This window comes from Gracilinanus agilis, chromosome 3 (assembly GCF_016433145.1).
Source record: "Gracilinanus agilis isolate LMUSP501 chromosome 3, AgileGrace, whole genome shotgun sequence".
Lineage (NCBI taxonomy): Eukaryota > Metazoa > Chordata > Mammalia > Didelphimorphia > Didelphidae > Gracilinanus > Gracilinanus agilis.
Window position 1 is genome coordinate 202,221,963 of NC_058132.1, and position 20,747 is coordinate 202,242,709.

General features: G+C 38.4%; 1 protein-coding gene across 1 annotated transcript in view; it reads right to left on the minus strand.

Moving 5' to 3' along the window:
* Positions 1 to 20,747, minus strand: part of LOC123242097 (phospholemman-like) — a 236,045-nt gene that overhangs the window by 28,751 nt on the left and 186,547 nt on the right. The window contains exon 6 of the mRNA XM_044669604.1: positions 7,585 to 7,595. Within this exon, the coding sequence (XP_044525539.1) occupies positions 7,585 to 7,595 (11 nt within the window). The remainder of the gene's footprint in view (positions 1 to 7,584; positions 7,596 to 20,747) is intronic.

The following is a 20,747-nucleotide window of genomic DNA, read 5'->3' on the forward strand; positions in this document are numbered from 1 at the left end:
TGTATATATATATGCACACATATTTACACCCATGTAGATACTTACATACATACTTGGTTTTCCCCATAAAGATGGAAGCTCCTTTTGAATAAGGATTATTTCTTTCTTTGTATCTGTAACCCCAGCACCTAGCCGAGTGTCTGGCAATCAATAAATATCTATTGATTCATTGATTGTTCATTGACCTTTCATTTACCCGGCTGCCCACGTTTATAGCCTTTAACAATTCTTCTTGCTAACTCCTAAAATGTCTTAGGTTCGACTTGATTGTCTATCTGGAATCTCTCTCATGGAGCCCCTCTTCTATTCCCACTGCCGGCTCCCTGGAACAAGGAGCATTTATCACTTAATAAATCAGTCATCTGGACTATTGTCATGGCCTCTGTATGGGTCTTCCCATTTCCATTTTTCTCTCCATTTAAATCATTCTTTATACTGTGGCTCTACTAATCTTTCCTAATACGTAGACCTATCTGTATCACTCTGCGCTCAAAAATCTTCACTGGCTCCCTATTGTCCAATGAGTAGAGTTCAGACTCCTCTGCTTAGCATTCCAGAAGCTCCTTCCCTTCCCAGCCTTCTTTCCCTTCTCTTATCTTCCCCTCCATATAATCTATGCTCAAGCTAGAGTGGATACACACACTCTGTTATTTTGTCTCCATTCCTTTGGCTTGTGCTTTTGCCGTATTCCTAGAATGCCTGTCTCTTCGTTGGTCTGTAAAATTTCTACTCATATTTTGAAAGTCAACCCAAGTGTCAAAGTCTCCACATGCCTTTCCTGTTCCCTATGCATTATTAATAATAATAATAATAATAATAATAATAATAATAAGGGGCAGCTGGGTAGCTCAGTGGATTGAGAGCCAGACCTAGAGATGGGAAGTCCTAGGTTCAAATCCAGCCTCAGACACTTCCCAGATGTGTGACCCTGGGCAAGTCACTTGATCCCCATTGCCCACCCTTACCACTCTTCCACCTAGGAGCCAATACACAGAAGCTAAGGTTTAAAAAAATTACAAAAAAATAATAACAACAACAATGATAATAGTAGCTAACATTTATATAGCCTTTTAAGGGTTATAAAGCATTCTACATACATTATCTAAGTTGATCTTCAACATAACCCCATGGGTAGGTGCTATGATTACCTTTGTCTTTGAGATGAGGAAACTGAGTCTGAAAAAGGATATAAAGTTTGGGTCTAAGTAAGAATTCCAAGGCAGGTCTTCTTGACTATAAGGCCAGCTTTGAATCTATTCTCATCCTCACCTATCTATTGAACTTCCCTTCTCAGACTTCATATGACGTTTTATTTTATGTCTCTCTAATGTGTTCATCATTCAGTACAGTGCTTTGTAGCACCTGTGTCATTCTCCCACCAGTCTATAAGTAGTTTTATGAAGGCAGGGATGATATGATATTTTATTTTATTATTATTATTTTAAACCCTCATCTTCCATCTTAGAATCAATACTGTGTATTGGTTCTAAGGCAGAAGAGTGGTAAGGGCTAGGCAATGGGGGTGAGTGAAGTGACTTGCCCAGGGTCACACAACTAGGAAATGTCTAAGGTCAGATTTGAACCCACAATGTCCCATCTCTGGGCCTGACTCTCAATCCACTGAGCCACCCAGCTTCCCCCTAAGGATGGTATTTTAACTAAACTTCATATCTTTTCCATTGCCCAACAAAGTACACTTAACACAAAAAATGGCTTGATGTATGGTCCTTGTTTTCAACAGAGTAGAAAACAAGGACCTGACATCCCTTTAAAAGCAATCAAATATAATGGGGATGTAGCCTCTAAGCGATCACCCTAATGCAAATATTAATAATATGGAACTAGGTCTTGATCAATGGTACATGTAAAACCCAGTGGAATTGCTCATTGGCTATGGGAAGGAGTGGGAGGAGGGAAGGGAAAGAACATGAATCATGTAACCATGGAAAACTATTCTTAATTAATTAAGTTTTTTTCAAATTAAAAAAATAAAAGTGATCAAAGAAGGGGGCAGCCGGGTGGCTCAGTGGATGGAAAGCCAGGCCTAGAGACAGGAGGCCCTGGGTTCAAATCCGACCTCAGACATTTCTGAGCTGTGTGACCCTGGGCAAGTCACTTAACTCCCATTACCTAGCCCTTACCACTCTTCTGCCTTAGAACTAAAACACAGTATTGATTCTAAGATGGAAGGTAAGGGCTTAAAAAAATAAATAAAAATAAAACAATAAAAGAATTTTATCCTGAAGCAGTTTCCCTTCTTCCCACTCAGAGCAACTCCTGATCAAAGCTCAGCAACATTTTTTTTTTTGAGAGATAAGCCTTCAGAAGCCCACTTTTAGCTAAGGAATGATGAGGAGGCCAAAAAAGCAAGAGCTGGGGTACCGTTTGAACTGTCCCTTCTTTATCTAGCCTTGACTATTCTTAATTCCTCTTCTTTGTCTTCCACAGGAGTTGTTAGGTCCTGATCAGGAATTTATAAATCAAGTCCTAGGTGAAAGTGGTCTAAGGAGTCCAGTTTTTGTAAAGGATAAGAGAGATTCCATAGATGGCCCTGGTAACCAGTCCTGCTGCCAAAGAGATGTCTGGAACATGTCACCACCCTGGGCTCCTTGGGCCAATCTGGTCTCAAGTAACCATATCCATGGAGTTCAGGAAATTGATCTGGGCTGGATTCTCGGCAATGCTCTTGGCCTTGCCTTCTTCTTGTGCCATGATCAATCCCTTTGGCCTTCTTCTACTGCCATCTGGTCATAGTTTCTTTGCCACCTACCTCAGAGAGGTCTTCAACCTTCTCCAGGACAGTCCTGGTTTCTTCTAGGGGTCAGGCCGAGTTAAGAACATTACACCTTTTTCTTTTGAATATTTGAGGTTAAAAATTAATTAAACCCATCTTTAACAGAAGACAGGAAGGGCAAGGGGAAATGCAGCCTGAGAACCCTTCCAGATTCCTCTTCAATGTGGTCACCCAGGCCAGGATGAATATAATCATCCCTGTTTCCCCATATCCACTTCAATTCCCATGTAACAAAAGGCACTGTCTTTGGCTTACTCCTATGTCACTCCCTTGGTTATTGAGATTTGGGGAAAAGTAAAGGTGGGGAGTGGTGGGTGGAGAAAGAGAAGGGAGCATTCAGCCAGGATAGTGTGGTAAGGATCCAAAGAACAAAGGAATCCTATTGAATTTTCCTTCTAGACTCAAAGGAAAACTTTGGCAAAAAGCTATTGGAAATTTTTTCCCCTGAGCATTCACATCCCTTTCCTTGGTCTGCTCTTGGCTGTCTTGGGCCCATCCCAGGCTTGGTGGAAACCTTATTTAATAACCTTGGATTTACATTCCAGGTTTGTAGGCAGTTAATTATATCAGCAATCGGTCCCAGAAGTTGGTACCTGGGCTATTGAAGTTTGCACCAGGCTCTCAGGTTCCCTAGGTCCACCAAAAGTCATCCCCCAGATCCTGTGAGTCTTCAGAACCAAAAACAGAGTTGGTGGCAACCAGGTGGCAGAAGAACAGGGTGATTAGATAGCTTCAGAGATGTCAGCTGGAGACCTGTTTCTCCCCAGCCCAGATGTCTTTATTTTCCTTCTGCCCAGAAGCATGACCACTGTTCTTCTGGGCACTGTCTCCTGCTATGGCCTTGAAAGATAATGTGGCTGGTGTCTTATAAAATGGAATTAGGGAGGAGGTGTGCCCAGAAGGGGTTGTTTTCTTAAGTATTTACAAGGTTTACAAGGTTGCTGAGGCCAATGGGGTGTGGAAGCTCCAAGAAACTCCAGGAGGCAGGCCCCACGGGGTGGTGAGGGTGCCAACCCTTTCCTGAGCCCTGGTTTGGCAGGGAGGTAGGAAGAGCGCCCTGACATTTCTAGTTAGGGCTACAAGGGCAAAGCCATTGGATTTGCCTTTCCCACAGTGAAATACCCTGCAGTGAAACTCATTCTTGTTTGGCTGTGCCTAGATTATTCCTTGCAACTCCTCCCCTCCACCAAGCCAGGGACTTTTCCTTCATTAAAATTCAACTTGATGGTCCTCCTCCAAGCCTTGGGTGCTGAATTCCACCCAACTCTGGTTGCTTTGTGACTTTCTCCAAGGCTGAAGGCAATTTATGCTCTTTTAATTTATACTTCCTCCAGTGAATTCTTTCTTCAGTGCCTCATCTTGACGTGGAGGTGACCTTGTAGTCTCTAAAGTTTGGCCATCCTAACAGAAGCTCTGACAGGCCCTTTTAAGCTAGAAAGGCTTTGACTGACAGTTGTGCCTATCATCTGAAGACTGGACTACATTAGGAGAGGCCCCTTACCAGAAGGCTGGCTACCAAATGATAATTTTTAGGAATTTATGAATTCTGTCTACTAAGGCAGGGAATTGTTGCCATCTGCATCAATGGAAGGAGTTCCTGTATCATGGAAAGCATGGGTCCTTGAACTAATTTTCACTTGTTTATAATAATAATTCACATTTACATAAAGCTTTTCTCCCTACCTTATGTGACAAGTAGTACCAAGATGATTATTATCTTTACAGAGGAGAAAATGGTTAACCTGAGAGGGTAAGATCAAGGTCATATTCCTAATAAATGGCACAAACCCAGGCTCTCTGATGCCAATTCAAGGAAGGCTTCCCACCATGACAATCTGGGCAGCTTCATCTATGTATTGCTTTATAAATATTCTTAACTAATTTCACAAATCTCCAAATTAGTCATAGACACCTTAAAAACAAGGGCCATGCCTTGAATTTCTTCTATATACTTTCACAGTATTTAGAATGAGTTCTCTATTCACTCCTTTCTTTTTTCTTACTCATTGCTACTCAGTGACCAGTGGATAAAAAGGATAAGGTCAGAGAAAGAGGAATGGTGAAGGAATGAGGGAAGAAACCACTTAGACCTGGAAAGCCTCAAAGCTAGGATTCACATTCTCTTATTGCACATTCGGGGCCGTGTCCACTGGAGTATATGGCCATTAAAATTCTGCTTACTATTTCCTCTTATTCCAACTCTTTCCCTCTTCAACTCCATTACTTTATATATTTTTTCAACTCCATTACTTTAGGTTAAATGATTCAATTATGAACAAAATGCTCACGGAATGGAAGTAATTCTTGTAGGAAATCTATACAAGATAACTTGTTGGTCACTCCTGGTAGGATTTATGTGAATGTGGCATAGACAGGGTCAATATGGGATCATAGATTTAGCACAAAAGAACTTAGAAATCATCTCATCCAAAACCCACCATTTTATAGATGAGGAAACTGTGGCCAAGAGAGTGTATATTGCTTAAGATCACATGGCTAGTTAGCAGCAAAACTAGATAATTCTACTTGAATTAATGAAAATATTAATAACTAATTAAATAAAATGTATTAATTTGGATTATTATTGAATGATTGATTGACTTTAAGTTTTTATATTAATTTCTCTCCTTGCTCTGTATCCTAAATCAGTTGCAGCTCACTTCTGGGCCTTCATGGGATTCTAGGACCAGTGACAATAATAGCCAGGCTAGAATACAAATACCTGTAAGATGGAATTGTTTAAAAAGTTAAAACACTAATCTTCAACTGGAGAATTCCCTTAAAAAAAAATAGATCTCTAATTACTATAGTGTAATATCCCTGACTTAGTATGTTCTCTTCTTTTGAAAGATCTCTCCTTTCTAGGTTTTCATGACAGTACTCTCTTCTGGTTCTCCTCCCACTTATGTGACTCCTTCTACTTTCTTTTTAAATTTAAAACATTCTTTTTTTTTTTTTTTTCAGAAACAAGCACTTTTCCCCTTCCTCCTATCTACTCTCCTTTCCTAAAAAAAAAAGGTAAAGAAAAAGAAAACATTTGTAACAAACATACATAGTCAAGAAAAATAAAGTCACACATTAGTCATGTCCAAAAATTAGTGTTTTATTTAGCATATTTAGTCCATCATCTCTTTGTCAGGATGTGGGTAAGGTTCTTCATCATCAGTCCTCTTGCAATTATGGTTGCTGACCTTTGCTGGCTCATCATACCCCTCATGCCACTTAACTCTGGGTGTTCCACCATGCTCTATCCTAGGCCTTCTTTTCTTTTACCTTTACACTCTCAGGAAATTCATCAGTACTCATGGATTTAACTATCATCAATACAGGTAACTCCAAGCTCTACATAAATAGCCACTGTCCCCCAAGCTTCAGTGGATCTTTTTCCTCTAAACCCTCCTCTCTTCCTTCTTCCCCATTTCTGTTGAAGGTACCACCTTCCTTTTAGTCTCCCAAATTCAACACCTCAGAATTATTTTGCACATTCTTCTCTCTTCCTCCCACCCTCCCTCCCTCTATCTCTTTCTCTTTGTCTCTCAGTCTCTCTCTCCCTCTCTTCCCTTCTCTCTCTAACTCTGTCTCTGCCTGTCTCCCTCTCTCTCTTCCTCTCCCCCCCTTTATCTGTCTCTCTCTGTGTGTCTCTCTCTCCCCTTTCTCCTCTCTGCCTTACTCTCTCTCTCTCTCTCTCTCTCTCTCTCTCTCTCGCTCTCGCTCTCTCTCTCCTCCCATCTCTCTTAACCCTTACCTTCCATCTTAGAATTAATACTATCAGTTCAGAAGATCAGTAAGGGTTAGGCAATTGGAGTAAGAGACTTGTCCAGGGTCCCACAACTAGTGATCTCTTAATGGTAAAATGTGATAACCTTTTCCAAGTCCTCATCCTTCTTGAACCAGACAAGCAGCTAAGTGGATAAAAACTGAATTTGGAGTCAGAAGGGCCAAGTTCAGATCTTGCTACTAGCTGTATCACCCTAGCTAAGTCTCTCTGTGCTTCAATTCTTTCATTTATAGTATCATGGGGTAGTGAAATGGTACAGAAGTGTCTCATGTGTAAATGGAAATAGCTCACCCTCATTCATTCTTTAGACCAGTGGTTCCCAAACTTTTTTGGCCTACTGCCCCCTTTCCAGAAAAAAATATTACTTAGCGCCCCTGGAAATTAATTTTTTTTATTTTAATAGCAATTAATAGGAAAGAGAAATGCACCTGTGGCCATCACCGCTCCCCTGAATCACTGCATCACCCACCAGGGGGCAGTGGTGCCCACTTCGGGAATCACTGCTTTAGACTTTAACCACCAGGAATAATGTCATCTCACCCAACTTAGAATTAAGTGGGGAAGGGGAGGTCTGTGACCCACATGTGATAGTAAGTAACAAATCCAAAACAAGTGACTGCCCCTTGGGCAGTCCAAAACAAAGTTAAGGTTGCTATTTCTCTACATAAAACTGGAGGTGGATGCAGGAAGTGATGAAAACTGCTATCTTTTAAATATGATGGTAACTTCCTGAGGGGCTTTTTTGCCTTTTGAACTTGGCATTGGAGGAGCTTGGGTGAAACCTCAGACTGCTTCCCCTTGAATTGTCATGTGGGTAATTTAGGCTGACTCTCTTTCTTTCCCTTGGCATTTCTGGAAGCTCTAGCCTCAAGAGGCCTCTCATCTTAGAGAAGGTCTTGTGGCTAGAAGCCATGTTTAATTAACCTCTGTGCCCCTTCTGCTGGGGCCTCTGAAGCCCTACCTGGTTTGGGCCTCCCATCTAGGCCAGAGTTTCTCTCTCTCATTTTCCTACCTTCAACCTTCCTAATTGTAAATAAACCATCATAAAAGTCATCCTGACTTGAGTCTGTTATTTTGGAATCCAGTAATCGATTCCTGGCGACCAAACTTTAAATATCCAGTCCAACCATAATCTTTCCCATTTTCCCCTTTTGCACTCAGGCACTTGTTAGCTATGTGAACCAGGGCAAGTCATTTAATCCTGTTTGACTTAGTTTCCACATCTGTAAAATGAGCTGTAGAAGAAAATGGCAAACTACTCCTATATCTTCTCCAAGAAACCCCCAAATGACACTAATGTATTGCTGATGTAGTTGTGAACTGATCCAAGCATTTTAGAGGGCAATTTAGAATTATTACCACAGAACTATAAAACAAAATTCATACCCTCTGATTGAGTAATACCACTATTAGGTGTGTATCCCAAAGAGATAAAAAAAAATGGGAAAGAACTTGTTTGTACAAAACTATTTATAGCTACTCTTTTTGTGGTGGAAAAGAACTGGAAACTAAAGGAATGTCCCTTCATTGGAGAATGGCTGAATAAATTGTGGTACATGATAGTGATGGAATACAACTGTGCTATAAGAAATGATGAACAAGATGATTATAGAAAGATCTTGGAAGACCTTTATGGACTGATGCAGAGTGAAAAAAGCAGAACCAGGAGAACATTATATTCAGTAACAGTAATATTGTGGGATGATCAAATGTTATAGACTTGGCTACTAATAGCAATACAATTATCCAGGATAATTCTGAGGGACTTATGACAAAGAGTGCTATCCAACTCCAGAGAAAGAACTGTGAGAATAGGAATTCAGATAAAAGCACATGATTTATCACTTTGTAATAACTAAAATGATGAGGCTGATAGTAGCTTTATAACTTTATTAAATCAAAGTAGTAGTAGTAAAGAGAGGGAAAAGTGGGGGAGAAATAGAGGGATACTGAACTTTCTCATCTATGGCCTCCATAGCTAAACTCCAACAAGGGTTTATTCCGCAATCCATACTCATGCCAGAAAGACCAAGACTCGCTCCTGGTCTGAATTTATAAACTCACTTCTCCACCTACTAACTCTCATACATCACATCTCAGGAAACAATCATAGTTTCTTAATTTGCCTGGGCCTCCCAGGGGGCCAGTGCCTATGGAATCAGTTTCCTGTCTCATTGGTTCCTTGGTTCTTTAACTTCCTTTCTCTGAGGGCTTATCTATACCTGAATTTATTCAGTAGTATTTGACCTCCAGGTCACTGAGAGATGACCTTAAAAAGACAACACTTGGATTCTGGGAAGATGGCAGCTTAGACGGAGCAAGTCTTAAAAACTCCACACCTTTCCACACCTCAATAGAAAACAAAGCACTTCAAGAAGAAAGAGGACCAAATTTAACAATAGGACAGAGCAGGGTAATCCTACTGCTGGACAGCTCAAGAAGTACACCAAGAAAAAGGCTTGAATTCTTGAACTGTTGGGTCTAAGGGTATAGAAGGGGAATCCCAGGACCCCTCCCCCACAGGCTGTTCAGAGTCTCCAGCGGCCCCTGAAATCTCCAGGCAGGCAGGTGCACTAGTGTGGAGAGAGGGTCTTGCTAGGGCCGGACTCGGGGAGTTGAACACAGGCACTGGGGAGGTGGTTAGAGGAGAAAGCCAGAGAAACATGGCAAAAATGCTCAAAAGATGGAGGCTTAGATGGAGCTCAGCAAAAACACTCCATCTTGTGTCTCTCTCTCTCTCTCTCTCTCTGTTTTAGCCTCAGGGCACATTAAGCAATACAGACTAATCTAGTCCAGGCTTAATCCCATCAATTGGAAAAACAAGAAGTCATCAGAGGGCAGGGAAACTCCAACACCCCTCCTTCTTAGACTGCAGAGAACATAACTACAAACTTCCATTGCCAGCTGGGGGAAGATCTTTCATCAAAGCTCATTAAATCCATCTGCTTAAATTAGCAGAACAGAAAAGGAAAAAATATGAGTAAAGAACGGAAAAAGAGAAAAGAAATGACAATTGACAGCTTCTTTCCAGGAAGCAAAAAAACAGCAAATGAAATAGAAGAAGATCAGGAAGCTCCAGCAAACTGGACACAGGTTTCAGAAGATCTCAAAATTAAATTAACTCAAGAACTTCAGGAAATCAGAAAGTAATCAAGAGAGGCTGAAGACAATTTGAAAAAGGAAATATATGTACTAAAACAAGAAAATAAAGTCTTAAAAGCCAAAACTGACCAGCTCAAAAATGAAGCAAAGAAAGCAAAAGATGATCTACAAAGAAAATCAGACCAGAAGGAGGATGACCAAAAAGCCAGGGATGAAATTCAGTCTTTAAAAAATAGAACTCAACAATTAGAAGCAAATGACTTCACAAGGCAGCAAGAATATATAAAATAAAATAAGAAAAATGAAAAATTCGAGGAGAATATGAAACACCTCATTGATACCACCAAAGATCTGGAGAACAGATCTTGAAGAGACAATTTAAGAATTATTGGTCTACCAGAACATCATGAAAAAAGGAAAAGTTTGGACATCATCCTATAGGAAATTATCCAAGAAAACTGCCCTGACATTCTCTAACAAGAGGGAAAAGTGGAAATTGAAAGAATCCACAGATCACAACTTCCAGAAATATTATAGCCAAATTAAAAAACTACCAGACCAAGGAAAAAATATTACAAGCTGCTATGGAAAAGTCATTCAGATACCAGGGAACCACACTTAGGATAACACAGGATCTGGCTGCATCTACACTGAAGGACCAGAAGGCATGGAATACAATATTCTGGAAAGCAAGAGAACTGGGTCTACAACCAAGAATCAACTATGCAGCAAAACTGACTATATTTTTGCAGGGGAAAGTATGGTCATTCAATAAAATTGAAGACTTCCAAGCAGTCATAAAGAAAAAACTGGACTTAAACAGAGAGTTTGCTGCCCAAACACAGAACTCAAGAGAATCAACATAAGGTAATTAAGAGAGTAGAGAAGAAAAAAAGAAAAAAATCTTTTCTTTAAGGAGCCCAATAAATTTAATCAATTTGTATCCCTAATAGAAAAGAAGATATTGATAAATATTAAAAATTGATATTATCAACAGGGTAACTAGAAGAAATTTACTTGGAACAGTGACAAACTGTATAGGATGAAATGTCAAGATATAAATAGATAGATAGATAGATAGATAGATAGATAGATAGATAGATAGATATAGATATATANATAGATAGATAGATAGATAGATAGATAGATAGATAGATAGATAGATAGATGTAGATATATATGTATAAATATATATAAAACTAGAGGGGGGCGAAGGAGATAATAGTAAGAAAAATGGGAAAACAGACAAAATGGAGTAAATGTATATTCCATAAGGAAGTGTGTGGGGTGAACAGAGGAGAGAATCAATACATTGAAAGGGTAAAGAGGTTGGAGAGAGAAAATACTTAATACTTAAGTGTATTGAAATTAACTTAAAGAGGGAAGAACAATCAGATCCATTGGGGCAGAGAATTGATTCGCGCCCTATAGAAAAGTAGAAGGGTAACAAAAGGACTGGTGTGGAGGGAAGCAACACTGGGCTGGGAGGGGTAGCTTAAAAAGACCCTAAAGAAGAACAAGAAGAGAAAAGGAAGGGAGAGGGGAGAAAGGGAAGTACAATAAGGGAGGGCATCAGGGGAACTGATTAAAAACAAAACACTGGTATAGAAGGAAATAGTGAAAGAAGAAAGGGCAGGACAAGGAGAGAGAATCAAATCTGGGAATACACAGTAGAAAATTATAACTCTGAATGTGAATGGGATGAACTCACCCATAAAACAGAAGCAAATAGCAGAGTGGATTAGAAACCAAAATCCTACATTTGTTTCTACAAGAAACACACATGAAATAGGCAGGCATACATAGAGTAAAAATGAAAGGCTGGAGCAAAATCTATTGGTCTTCAACTGAGAAAACGAAGGCAAGAGGTGCAATCATGATTTCTGACAGAGCCAAAGTTAAAATATATCTGGTTAAAAGAGATAGAGAAGGTAATTACATCCTAATAAAAGGCAGTATAAATAATGAAGAAATATCAGTACTCAACATGCATGCACCAAATGGTATAGCATCCAAATTTCTAAAGGAGAAGCTAGTGGAGCTCAAGGACAAAATAGATATCAAAACTATACTAGTAGGTGACCTCAACCTTCCCCTATCAGACCTAGATAAATCAAACCAAAAAATAAATAAGAAAGAGATAAGAGAGGTGAATGAAATTCTAGAAAAATTATAGTTAATAGACATATGGAGAAAAATAAATAGGATCAAAAAGGAATACTTCTTTTAAGCAGCACATGGAACATTCACAAAGATTGACCATGTACTAGGGCCTAGAAATATGGCAAACAAATGCAAAAAAAAGCAAAAATAATGAATGCAACCTTTTCAGATCATAATGCAATAAAGATAGTTATTAGCAAGGATACATAGAGAGGCAAACCAAAAACTAATTGGAAATTAAATAATATGATTTTCCAAAATAAGTTAAAGAACAAATCATAGAAACAATTAATAATTTCACTGAAGACAGTGACAATGATGAGACCTCTTACCAAAACCTATGGGATGCAGCCAACACAGATCTAAGGGGAAATTTTAGATCACTGAGTGCATATATTAACAAATTAGGTTGGGCACACAACTTAAAAAACTAGAAAGCAAACAAATTAAAAATTCCCAGATGAAAACTAAATTAGAAATCCTAAAAATCAAATGAGAAATTAATAAAATGGAAAGTAAAAGAACTATTGAATTAATAAAACAAGGAGCTGATATTTTAAAAAAAAACAGTTAAAATAGACAAAGTACTGGTAACTCTAATAAAAAAAAGAAAGAAGAAAACCAAATTAACAATATCAAAGATGAAAAGGGAGACCTCACCTCTAATGAAGAGGAAATTAAGGCAATCATTAAAAACTATTTTGCCCAATTATATGGCAATAAATATAGTAATCTAGGTGATATAGATGAATATTTACAAAAATATAAATTGCCTAGATTAACAGCAGAAGAAATAAAATACTTAAATAATCAAATATCAGAAAAAGAAATTGAACAAGCCATCAAAGAACTCCCTAAGAAAAAATAGCCAGGGCCTGATGGACTCACAAGTGAATTCTATCAAACATTCAAAGAAAAACTAATCCCAATACTATAGAAATTATTTGACATAATAAGCAAAGAAGGAGTTCTACAAAATTCCTTTTATGACACAAATAACATACTGATTCCAAAGCTAGGCAGACCAAAAACAGAGAAAGAAAACTACAGACCAATTTCTCTAATGAACGTAGATGCAAAAATCTTAAATAGAATACTAACAAAAATACTCCAGCAAGTGTTATCCATCATGATCAGGTGGGATTTATACTAGGAATGCAAGGATGGTTCAACATTAGGAAAACCATTCACATAATTGACCATATCAACAAACTAACAAACAAAAACCACATGATTATCTCAATAGATGCTGAAAAAGCCTTTGGCAAAATACAACACCCATTCCTATTGAAAACACTAGAAAGTATAGGAATAGAAGAACCTTGCCTAAAAATAATAAACAGTGTATATCTAAAACCATCAACAAGCATCATCTGCAATGGAGATAAATTAGAAGCCTTCCCAATAAGATCAGGCGTGAAACAAGGATACCCATTGTCACCTCTATTATTGAACATTGTACTAGAAACACTAGCAGTAGCAATTAGAGAAGAAAAAGAAATTGAAGGTATCAAAGTGGGCAATGAGGAGACTAAGCTATCACTCTTTGCAAATGATATGATGGTCTACTTAAAAAATCCTAGAGAATCAACTAAAAAGCTAATAGAAATAATCAACAACTTTTGCAAAGTAGCAGGATGCAAAATAAATACACATAAATCATCAGCATTTCTATATATTTCCAACACATCACACCAGTGAGAGTTAGAAAGAGAAACACCATTTAAAATCACCCTAGACAATATAAAATACTTAGGAATCTATCTACCAAAACAAACACAGGAATTATATGGACACAACTACAAAACACTTTCCACACAATTAAAACTAGATCTAAACAGCTGGAAAAATATTGATTGCTCATGGGTAGAACGAGCTAACATAATAAAAATGACCAATTTACCCAAATTAATTTGCTTATTTAATGCCATACCTATCAAACTACCAAGAAACTTTTTTACAGAATTAAAAAAAAACTATAACAAAGTTCATTTGGAAGAACAAAAGATCAAGAATATCAAGGGAAATAATGAAAAAAAAAACATGAAGGAAGGTGGCCTAGTAGTTTCAGATCTTAAACTGTACTATAAAGCAGTGGTCATCAAAACAATATGGTAGGGGAAGCTGGGTAGCTCAGTGGATTGAGTGTCAGGTCTAGAGATGAGAGGTCCTAAGTTCAAATCCACCCTCAGACACTTTCCAGCTGTGTGACCCTGGGCAAGTCACTTGACCCCCATTGCCCACCCTTACCACTCTTCCACCTAGGAGCCAATACACAGAAGTTAAGGGTTTAAAAAAATACATGGTACTGGCTAACAGACAGAAGGGAAGCTCAGTGGAATAGACTTGGAGTAAGTGGCCTCAGCAAGACAGTCTATGATAAACCCAAAGAGCCCAACTTTTGGGACAAAAATCCACTGTTTGACAAAAACTGCTGGGAAAATTGGAAAACAATAAGGGAGAAATTAGGTTTAGATCAACATCTCACACCCTACACCAAGATAAACTCAGAATGGGTGAATGACTTGAATATAAAGAAGGAAACTATAAATAAATTAGGTGAACACAGAATATTACACTTGTCAGATCTCTGGGAAAGGAAAGAATTTAAAAGCAAACAAGAGTTAGAAAAAATTACAAAATGTACAATAAATAATTTTGAGTATATTAAATTAAAAAGGTTTTGTACAAACAAAAACAATGCAACCAAAATCAGAAGGGAAAGAACAATCTGGGGGAAAAATCCTTATAACTAAAAACTCTGACAAAGGTCTAATAACTCAAATATTCAAGGAGCTAAATCAGTTGTATAAAAAATCAAGCCATTCCCCAATTGATAAATGGGCAAGGGACATGAATAGGCAATTTTCAGATAAAGAAGTCAAAACTATCAATAAGCACACGAGAAAGTGTTCTAAATCTCTAATAATTAGAGAAATGCAAATCAAAACAACTCTGAGGTATCACCTCACACCTAGCAGATTGGCTAAAATGGCAGCAGGGGAGAGTCGTGAATGTTGGAGGGGATGTGGCAAAATTAGGATACTAATGCATTGCTGGTGGAGTTGTGAATTGATCCAACCATTCTGGATGGCAATTTGGAACTATGCCCAAAGAGCACTAAAAGACTGCCTGCCCTTTGATTCCAGCCATACCATTGCTGGGTTTGTACCCCAAAGAGATCATAGGGGAAAAGACTTGTACAAAAATATTTATAGCCGTGCTTTTTGTGGTGGCAAAAAACTGGAAAATTAGTGTATGCCCTTCAATTGGGGAATGGCTGAACAAATTGTGTTATATGTTGATGATGGAATACTATTGTGCTCAAAGGAATAATAAAATGGAGGAATTCCATGTGAACTGGAAAGACCTCTAGGAATTGATGCAGAGTGAAAGTAGCAGAACCAGGAGAACATTGTACAGAGTCTGATACACTGTGGTAAAATCGAATGTAATGGACTTCTCTACTAGCAGCAATGCAATGACCCAGGACAATTCTCCTTTCCTTTGGCCCTCCTCTTTAAAAAGTTTGCCCATCACTGGCCTAGCCCTTACTGCTCTTCTGCCTTGGAACCAACACATAATATTGATTCTAAGACAGAAGGCAAGTTTTTTTTTAATTATAAAATAAAAATAAAATAAAATAAAAAGACACTTAAGGATCCAACAGGGATTCTCAGGGTCCCCAGAGAGGCAATTATAGTGTAGTTTAAGGAAAACAGGACTTCATTTAACTTCTTTTCTCAGTTGTCAAAAGTGCTGAAAAGTCAAAATAAATGTAATTACCAAGACCAACTTCAGTCAATACTATCACCAGTACCAATAATTCACTTTTCATTATAGCCATACTATAAATATAGAAAGGGGGCCAGTATGATGTTTGTCTTGACCCTTTGAAGCTACTTAAAAAAAAATCCTAGTTAACAGTTTGGTGTTTTGCCTAAGGTACAGAAGGTGCAGGTGCATAACTTATGCTGAGAGAGCTGGTCACTGGAGACTTTTAATTGACACAGCAGTGAATAAACCAGTTTTTATTAGAGCTGTAGCAAGCTGCCTGGGCACGCTTCTGGGGACCTTGGGAAAGGAATTCCTCCTTACCTTTTGGTTTTCTTGCCAAGGTGTGAAGCTCTTTAGGTTCTCTAGTTCTGGACTCTTTCTACTCTTTCTTTCTTGTGCTGATTCAGTAAAGAATGAGTTATTTTAGTATAGGAGGGCTTTCTGGAAGTAATGGTCCTGAGTTGGGAGAAGTCTCATTTTTGTTTTTTGAAATAGTGTTAATGAAATCATCTCCATGACATTTAAGGTAGATAAGCAAACAGATGGGGGTGGGGGTGGGGAAACAGAAGAGATCTTTATAGATTTTTACAACAAATTCTTTTCTTCATCAATGACCATGAAGCCACCATATCTAAACTTTTTTTTTACTCCTTACTTTCTATCTACAAATCAATACTGTGTATTGGTTCTAAGACAGAAAAATGGTAAGGGCTAGGCAATGGGGGTGAAGTGACTTGTCCAAGGTCACATAGCTAGAAAGTATCTGAGGCCACGTTTGCATTTGGGTCCTCTCAACTGTAAGACTGGCACTCTATCCATTGAGCCACCTAGCTGCTCCCATATTTAAACTTTAACATTGCAAGCCCCAATACAAAGAAATAGAAACTATACTTTAAAAAAACCAAAGATTCGAAGAACAGCTTATCAAGTATTATATCAAGTATATACAGATAAGGTCTGTGCTAGGAGAGACTCAACTTTGATGAAATTATGGAAACAATTCTCAAGTTACCTAAAAGAGAAGATAACAAAAGTTTCCAAAAATTTTCAGACCCTATTGTTGCAAAAAAAAAAAAAAAAGATGATTAAGCTAGGTGGTGTGGTGTATGTCTATAATCACAGTAAAATGGGAGGCTGAAACTTCTGTATCTTTTGAGTTATAGAGTTCTGAGATAATGCCCTGCATCACTGTCCCCTTCCTCTGGGGTGAAGAGCCCCCAGATTGCCCAAGGAGGGGAAAACTAGATTGGATTGGAAACAGAGTAGACCAATGTTCCTCTTCTCATCTGAGTTGGACTGGGCCCATGAAAAGCCTCTGAATTTTGAGCATGTGTGAGATAGGGAGACCTATTCTGTTGAAAAAAAAAAAAAAAAGGAGGGCTTTCTGGAAGTAGTGGCCCTGGGAATAGTATACAAGACTTGGTGTTGAGAGAACCTGGGTTCCAATCTGACTTCAGACACTTCCTTGCTGGTATAAATATAAAAAATAATTATGACTGAGATAAATATAAAAATTAGTATTTTAATTAAAGCCATGCTGATAGATAAAGTCATTAGACCACGCGCTTGTAAGAATTCAAAACTGCCGCCTCCATTTTGTTACCTCTCATCTCTCCCCAAGCCTGCTAGCCAAGAGGCCACTCCCTCCTAACCCAGGAGATTTTAACTCTTCTCTGCGTGGAGACGTAGGCGTCCCCACGCCCAAAGAACCAGAAACGGAAACCCGTTGGATCACAGGAAATGTAGTTTGATAATTTCCACGTGTCCATAGAAAATATATATACTTTTAGATGGCATTTCCCAAATTTCACTTTTACACTGGGTAACCCTGGGCAAGTCATTTAACCCCACTTGCCTTGGAACTTCTGTTCTTCTTCTGCCTTGGAACCAATATTCACTAGCACTTCTAAGCCAAAAGATAATTCATTCCCCTCCCCCCAGGAATATTTTTTAAATTAATATTTTATTATATAATTAACAACTACCAACCAAAAAACATTTAACTAAAGAAATGAATAAAAAAATTATGTGCAAAATCACAAATTCCACATTATTTGCAAAGTTTGAAAATATTTAAGTTTTATTTGTATGCTCATATAAACATCCTCTGTTTTTGGGTTCCCTTTAGAATTGTTTTACTTGAATATTTTTTTCTCTCAATTTTTGTGTTATTTTTAAAAATGTCATCATATATTATTTTTAGTCTCTTTTTTTCTCATCTCTTCATAAAGTTCCCTTATTTTCTTTGTATTTTCAATATTTGTCATTTCTAGTAACATAATATAATTCATTACATTCAAATATCACAATCTATTCAGACATTTCTCCCACTGCATTTGTATTATTTCCAGTTACTTTGTTATAACAAACTGAGCTTCCATGAATATTTTCATACATGTCCAGTTTTTTACTTTCTCAATAATGTCTTTAAGGACTGACCCTAGTAATGGGATCTCTAGTTCCATCTTGTTTTCTTAAAAAAAAAATCATCACTTCTCTAGCAATGTAATATTAGACCTGTTTCTCCATGTTTCTCTCAGCATTTAATTTGATCACTTCAGACCATCTGGTTCTCAGTTAGCATATATTACCAGGATCATATTTTGCTAGTTGTCTTTAGGTAGCAGAAGCAATCTGTTGGCAGGACCATACTCTTTACAAAACAAGTCTTTCCAGCTTGGTCATATCCAGTGGAACTTTTGTTCCAATGCTACAACGAAGGATTACTACCATAGTATTAGTGTCAATTTAATACTGTGGAGTTCCAGTCAAAATTACACAAGACCTAGCAACTGTAACATTAAAAGAAAGCAAGACATGGAACAGAGCAATTTGTAAATCAAAGGGACTGGACTCAACTCACAATTAAGAATAACATATCCAGGAAGGCAGCTGGGTAGCTCAGTGGATTGAGAGTCAGGCCTAGAGACAGGAGGTCCTAGGTTCAAATCCGGCCTCAGTCACTTCCCAGCTGTGTGACCCTGGGCAAGTCACTTGACCCCCATTGCCTACCCTTACCACTCTTCTGCCTTGGAGCCAATACACAGTATTGACTCCATGATGGAAGGTAAGGGTTTTAAAAAAAAAAGAATAACATATCCAGCAAAGATGAGCGTAATTATAAATGAATTTTTTTTTAACCCTTAACTTCTGTGTATTGGTTCCTTGGTGGAAGAGTGGTAAGGGTGGGCAATGAGGGTCAAGTGACTTGCCCAGGGTCACACAGCTGGGAAGTGTCTGAGGTCGGATTTGAACCTAAGACCTCCCGTCTCTAGGCTTAGCTCTCAATCCACTGAGCTATCCAGCTGCCCCATAAATGAATTTTTAATGAATTAAAGGAGTTTCAATTATTCCTGGGAAAAACCTAGAACTCAGCAGAAAAAAAAATGATCTATAATAAATATACAGAGGTAATGAAAGACTAATCATAAACAACCCCAAAGATTATTGTTTGATTCCTGTATAAGAAAATGGCATCTATGGCCTCTGATAATGGCATCATTGCCCGAGTATTTTGAAAGGGCATGTATCGAGGGAAGAGTTGAGGTCAAGGTGAATGGAATGGAATGAGCCAAAATGGTGGTAGAATAGACCAGGATTAGGTAGGGTGGAATAGCTCTCTCATGTAGAGGAAGAATGAGTAGAACTGCCACAGAGAAAGGGAAAAGAGGGTGGAGGCCTGGTAGTACTAGAACCCTATTGTCATCAGACCTTGGATAAAGAGAGAACAACATACACAATTTAGAAGGGTAAAAACATTTTTTAATGTACAAAGAGGAAAAGGAGGGAAGGAGATGGGATAAGAGAGGGACTGGAGAGGGGGTATACATTAAGAGGTAGTGGGGTAAGGTATGTAAAATTTAAATCAATATCGATAATGATAACTCCATGTTCTTATTTTCCATAGAGTTTTATTAATAATCACTAAAGACAGAAAAAGCAGGTTAAAGCCTAATTTTCTTGGAGTATGGTGTACAAACACCTTTTTTTTTTTTTTTATCGTAACTTTCTGGGAGTCCAACTATTTATCCAACTCTCTTCTTGATCTATTTTCCAGGCCAGTTATTTTTGTGATATGTTTCATATTCTCTTCTAGTAGTCCACTCTTTTGAGTTTGCATTATTTTGTTGTTTGTTCCCCCCCCCCCTTAGGAAATCATTAGCTTCTCCTTGTCTAGTTCTAGTTCTTAATAGATTATTTTCTTCCATGAGTTTCTGGATATCTTTTTCCATTTGGGTGATCTTTCATAATTTTCTTGCAATGCTCTTATTCTTTTTCCAATTTTCCTTCAATTTCTCTCGTTTGGTTTTTGAAGTCTTTTAAAATTCTTCCAAAAGCTCTTTTTGAACTTTGGGCCATTTATTGTATTTCTTTGCTATTTTTGAAGTAGGTGTTTTTACTTTACTGTCCCTTAGTTTGAACCTTGATCTTGTATGTCTGTTTTTCTTCCATATCTTCTCTTCTGTTTCCACAACCCAACACTGGTAGGATGGTGCAGTGGAAAAGACACTCAGTGGATCAGGGGTGAGAAGGCTTTGCTATTTAGCACCTCCCATATCATGGCCAAGTTAGTTCTCTTGGGTCTGGGTTTCCTCTTCTGTATAATAAAGGGTTTGGGCTAGGTGACCTCTAGAGACCACTCTAACTCTGACATGGGTTTTCCTTCTTTTCTCAGTTAGAGGTGCTCTTGATTTCTTAGACAACATTACTTGGGGGCACCAATATAATGGCAGGCGCCCCCAGTTCTATTAGCATAGAACAATGCTGTTTTCTCAAGAATATTCAGTTCCTCATCACCTGCTCCAGTTGTACCACCTTGCCCACCCCCACCCTTGTCTCCTTGGCAGGAGTCCTGTCATTGTGCAACAAGCTGGGAAGCTGGGTCTATAAAATCAACATTGGCTTAATGTGGCTCATTCTGCTTCCCTGGAGCTAAGCCCAGATAGCAATAAATCAGGCTAATGATGAAAAGAGGCCATAGCACCTATGTGTGGCCTGGAGACAAATATTTCTACAGCTCCACCCCCATCCTTTCTCAGTCAAGCCTGACCTTCTCTCCCTGCCAGCCCCACCTCCCTTCAGCCCAGATCTGGGCTCAGAGGACTCCCACACAAGGTGGGCCGAGCCAGACAG